The sequence below is a fragment of the Alligator sinensis genome, unplaced genomic scaffold, assembly GCF_000455745.1.
Source record: "Alligator sinensis unplaced genomic scaffold, ASM45574v1 scaffold755_2, whole genome shotgun sequence".
In the NCBI taxonomy this organism is placed as follows: Eukaryota; Metazoa; Chordata; order Crocodylia; family Alligatoridae; genus Alligator; species Alligator sinensis.
Window position 1 is genome coordinate 2,237,438 of NW_005841883.1, and position 5,712 is coordinate 2,243,149.

Consider the following 5,712-nt stretch of genomic DNA (forward strand, 5'->3'; position numbering starts at 1 on the left):
TGGTGCTATCACCTAGCTTGGAGGTCTTCAAGAGGAGGCTAGATAGTCACCTGGCTGGGGTCATCTGACCTCGGTCCTCTTTCCTGGCAGGGGCAGGGGGTCGGACATGATGATCCATTGTGGTCCCTTCCGACTCTACAATCTATGAATCACTGCCCCCACCTCCACTGCAGCCAGGTGGGTAGGGGTGCCTCGCCATGGTGGTGTGGGGCTCCTGGGAGAGGATGGCAGGGTACCCAAGGCCCCCAGCAGGCAGCCCATATCCACCCCTTCCCTGCACACAAACCTGGCGGGGTATATGTCCCCCATGCACCCCTCTCCAGGAGTGCATGCAGTGGCAGGGAGAAACCCCCCCCCCGCTACCCCCTGGACAAGCTGCCCATGGCTCTGTCCCCCTCCCTGCCCCAGCCCTCATGCACTGGCTGGGCAATGCCCCCAGGCCGAGTCCCTGCACCGCTCTCTCTCCCACTATGGGGGCCTCGATCTGCCACCCTGAACCTCATAAATTTACCTTCAGACAGTTGGTGAGCTGGTCTCTGCTGCTGCCTTGGGCATATTTCTGGCCCCATGCATGTGTGTTCAAGCACACATGCATGTGGCACCCCCTACTCCCACTCCCCACAGCCCCTTACAGCAACCTGGGTTTGTTAGTCTTCAGTTAGGGATGGGTGGTTATCCTGGCCTCTTCCCAAGGGGGGGCCCCACATATTCAGTGCCTAGGACTACTTTGTATTTTTATGCCACATTTTCTTTGAGTATTTCAAAGTGTAGTACAGACATTACTGATTTAACCTTCCCCCCACTTACATCTGTGTTAGAAAAGTAGTATCCTCATTTTGCTTTGTATGTGCCTCAGCTCCCCACCTGTAAATGATTTGACCAAGTCAGTGGCAAAGTAAAGAACTGAAACCAGATCTCATGGCTACTCGTTGCTATCTTCCAACCATGAACTTGCTCTTCCATTTTAAAAATTATAGATAAGGAAACCTATGATAAACCTACCATATTTACTCACATATACACTCATCTTGCCCCCAGAAATCAGTCTTCCAAAATTGCTGAGCATCTTAAGCAAGGAGAGATGAATTTCTGCCCAGAATGGCAGCGTGGAGATTCTGTAATATGGCAGCTGCTGCTGCTTTTCCTTCTCTTCCTTGCAACATCTGTATGGACAGAGGGGAAGAGTCTAGCAGGGGCAGATCCACAGAGAGTGTGTGGGTGCGGTCACACTCCGCTGTGATTCCTGTTCCACCCAAAATTGGAAGCAACCTGCCTAGCAGCAGCAGTTGCATTTCTATTTAAGCAGTGCTGATGAATTCGATTGAAGTCATGACTCATAACCTACATGGTTACTCTTCAGTACATGTGTATTAACTCTCTCTCTATCTCCTTTTTAATGATCTTGATGTTCACAATCAAGCTATCCTTTCTTCAGCAATTTTGTTATATGTTGGCTACTCTTCATCTCTCCTATTTCACAGCCCTGTACTCTTTTGAGCTCTTTTCAAAATCCTAGATCTACCCATGTTGTCTAGTCATCATCGGTTGCCATTTCAGCTTTAGTCTGAGCAGCTAAGAGCTGCAAACACCTGAGCTGTGAAAGGGATAAAACTTGCTTTTGTCTAAGCAGGAAAGGGAGAGTAAGCTCAAGATTAGGCTCTATTCCTGCTCTATGCGGCCATAATGCCTGGAAAATCTTTTTTGTTGTTGTTCATTCCACCTTCCCCAAAACAAGGTAAGTGTCTTATTTGGGGGTGTATGGTACAGGAGAGAATGTGGGTGTTTAACATCCAAATGTGTCATGTTAGGGGTTGCCAACAGGTACATGAGCAATAAAACTAAGCAAGTAATGTGTTACAGGCAGCAGCTCACTTTGCTCTGTCAACCTGCAGGAACATGTTGCTGTAGAAAGCAAAATTTCCTGTAGATGAGAGCAGTCTCTCACAGGCACAGTGTTGCTCAGGAGCCACAGGTGAGGGCACTGCTCTATTAGTGGTACTTTATCAGTATGTACTGCCTCTTACAGGAGGAGGATTTAGAGGAGATGGAAGATTCAGCTAAGAAAATGGAAGCTCAGTTTGGCCAGTTTTTTGATGAAGTGGTTGTGAATGACAGCTTACAAGAGGCCTGTGTACAGTTGCTGTCTGCAGTCTGTCGTGCACAAGATGAGCCCCAGTGGGTCCCTGCAACATGGATATGCTCAGACTTTCAAACATAATTCTGAGAAGCAGTATCTTCACAGATTACATCTTATATTTTACCTCAATGATCCCAAGGTCAAGATTGCAAGAATATATCTTTGTATGCGGGGATTTGAATGAGGATTAGGGGGAAAAAAACCTATTACAAATGTAATCGTGCTGTTTTATGCATAATTCTTAAGCATTACATGTTGCAGTAACAATTTTGTACAAAAAGTTGCATCATTGTAGTGTATCAGTTACAAGAATTAAAAAAATCTATTTTGTTTCATGTGTTTGTATGGTCTGGTCATATAGGGTTAAAAAGAAATTGTCTCTGATACCTCTCTTTTTTTTTTATTAGAGACATTCTGATTTTTATGACCATTGTTTACTCTAAAATTCAAACCATGGGGAATGATATAAGTAACAGTTCTGGAGCATTTTTTTAAGTGGGTTGCCTTTACTGAGCCAGGGGGGAGAGTGTTTTATAAATGTATTACTGTACAGTACAGACTACTTTTGTCCACAAACAAGTTTTGTAGGTTTTTGTTTTTATCTTTTAGAAATTAGAAGCATAGGATCAGAGTGAGCCGTAGGGGTGGGCGACATGGGCCAGGCACACTGCTCTAGTTTGCCTGCCTGCCTGGTACACCATACTGCTCTGCGTCCCTGCCAGACTTTGCCTATGCCCCTGCTTACACTGGGCACCGGCACAGACTTGTGGGGTGGGTGGAAAAGGCAGGGGAAATGAGGGTGTGCCAAAATTCAAGTTGGGCCAGGGCGCCATTTCTCCTAAGGCCAGCTATGCATTGGATGATGCTATTAACACCACAAATTACACCGGAAGTTGTACATTTATAATACATGTGTAAAATGATTTTTTTATATTTTAATTTATTGCTGCTTAGTAAAAACTGACTGATGATACCATTAACTCTATAATGAACTATTCTATAACAGGTTAACCAAAGTAGAAATAATTAACAAGAGCAGAATTAAGAGTCTGCAAGCAGGGGGAAATTAAGAACCTGATCCTGGAAATGTTACAAACGTAAATGAAATCAAATCACGGAAGTACTTCACGCAAAGGTTTTTGTAGGACCAAGGCCTTAGGCTCTTGGTTCTTCTGCCTGGGGGAGTATCCTAACACAGTGGGGACCACACTTTTTGGCAGGTGTGCCACGAACTAAGCCCCACTCACCCTTGAGTGCCATTCTCTTTTCCCTACTCAATCTGCTGTTCTTTCTGCTCCCTGCCTTGTGTTTCCTGCCTAATCTAATGCTCTGCTGCTGTGCTGTGTGCCTATTCTCCAATATGCTGCATACCCCACACAGGCTGCCCATGCCACTTGTGGCATTTATGGCCATCCTGTCCCAATATATCAGTAAATATGAATTGTAGATACTGATAATATGCTGCACAACTGATTTGTGCTTCTGGCCTAAGGCAGAAAGAAGACCATCATACCAGTGCCCTATTAAAAGAATAGCAATTGCTGGTAATTTCAGCTTCTCACCTTTTGGATGCATCTTGTCCTTCCTCTTGGTCATAATCCACTCTAGCCCAGTAGAAGCAAATAGCTATTAATAATGCTTCTATTTATGAACAGATGTCCATTTCAGATGCTTAAAAATGGCCTCTTTAAAAAGGAATCCTTTTTATAGCCCAATTTATGCAAGAGTATAATACAGTAAAAGCATCTGCATTTGCATGCCCTCTGCACTGTTCTGATTTTCACCTGTCCAAATTACGTGCTGATCCAATGTCACTCAGATAACCTGAAGAAAAGTAAGCTTTTACCAGTTTATTTTTCACACTTTCAAAACACAGCTTTTGAAGGATTTGCCACTCCCATCTGTTTGGAAATGTGTATGTTCTATTCTGGAAGGCCAGTGCTGATCTTAAAAGTGGCTTAAGGGCTTATAGCTCTGAGCTCTCTATTATGTGTGTTGCACTAGTCATTCACCTCTTGTTAGGGAGGACAAAAGTTAAAGCTAAGTCCAAGAGATTTGAGCCTTCTGTCATGCATTCCTTCACTTCCTGCCATACATTCCTTCCATCCAGCTGCTCATACTGCTTCACCAAAAATAGCAATGCATGTTAAAACCAAGTTGCATGGCTTCTGAGTGTAGTTTCTTAGAGATCAGTCATTGCTGAATGTATTTTTCATTTAAACTGCAATTTTAGGGTAACTGTGCTATCATAATTGCTGGGTGAAATTTTGAAATAAGATAAAAAGATTTTCTGAATCTGCTACTACACTAAAATGGTTATTACAGGATGTTATGAGCCATGAGGATTTCAGGCTATCTTGAAAATTCTCACACCTTGCTTTTTGCAATATATGACTTGGTTTCTCTTGAACACAGCTTAGGGAGCTCTTGAGAATTCTGTTTTTGTCTATTTAAAAGATAACATTTCAGGGGATGCTTAATGGTTGATGCCACAGGTAGTTTCACTTGGTGATTCCTACACTAAGACAGAAGACAGAAGCACCCTGGCTGAGAATCACTGCACTAGGGACTAACCGTCTTCCCGACTGTGGGGTGAGCTGGCAGTCATTTACCATCTGCTCTGCCGTGAAGAAAGAGCTGACTGAGGGCAGCATGTTCATGGCCCACTCTCCTCCCAGGTGTCCATTAAGTACATTGCTAAATTGTTTATGTGCACAGCTAAGCTGGTGTCCACCTCAGATACTTTTTCTGATGAACAGGCAGAAAAAATAGACCAGGGGATTGTGAAGGCTGGTAAGATGCAGAGCTGGTGCATGGGCAACTGGTGCCACTTGGGGGGGGGGGCGGGGGCCAGTCAGCAACCAGAGAGGGAATCTCGCTGACTGGGGTTCCCTGCAGCCACTCGCACTGGCCAAGAAGTGGCCACGGCACTTCATCCAGTGCTCCCACCCCCCAGCCGGCACCAGTGCTCCTGCCTGCCCCCACTGCCCATCACCCAAGCCTGTTAGGGGGTACACCAGCACTCTCAGGGTGCATGTGCACCCACTATGTGTTGCCACTGGGCTGGGGGATGGCAGAACAAGGAGCGATGATCTCAAGTTACAGCAAGGGTAGTTTAGGTTAGATATTAGGAAAAACTCTCCCAGGAGGAGGGCAGTGAAGCACTGCAACAGGTTACCCAGAGAGGTGGTGGAAATGTCCATCCTTGGACCTTTTTAAGACGTGGGTAGGGGCTGGGATGATCTAGATGGGGCTGGTCCTGCTCCGAGCTGGGGGTTGGACTCAGTGACCTGCTGAGGTCCCTCCCTTCCACTTCCCCCCTGTCTGCGACTCTGATACCCCTTGTAGAGCCCAAGCATGACACGGGGCGGGGGCTCTCGGCCTTTCCAGGCGCCCGCTCTCGGTTGTCCCGCATGTTTCTGACAGCACGGGAAGCCCCGGGCCCGCTTAGCACCCCGCTCCACTCCGCTCCGTGCAGCGCTGCCTCAAGCACACGAGGGAAAACGAGGGTGACGTTAAGGAAGCCTAGAGCAGCTCTGGGGGTGCCAGCCCGGGAGAGCCGGCGGGGCGGCGCG

General features: G+C 46.4%; 1 protein-coding gene across 1 annotated transcript in view; it reads left to right on the forward strand.

The window, feature by feature from the left end:
• MPP4 (membrane palmitoylated protein 4) overlaps positions 1-2,218 on the forward strand; it is a 55,608-nt gene extending 53,390 nt beyond the window's left edge. Inside the window, exon 21 of the mRNA XM_006017691.1 lies at positions 2,027-2,218. Coding sequence (XP_006017753.1) covers positions 2,027-2,218 — 192 coding nt within the window. The remainder of the gene's footprint in view (positions 1-2,026) is intronic.
• The last annotated feature ends 3,494 nt before the right edge of the window (positions 2,219-5,712 follow it).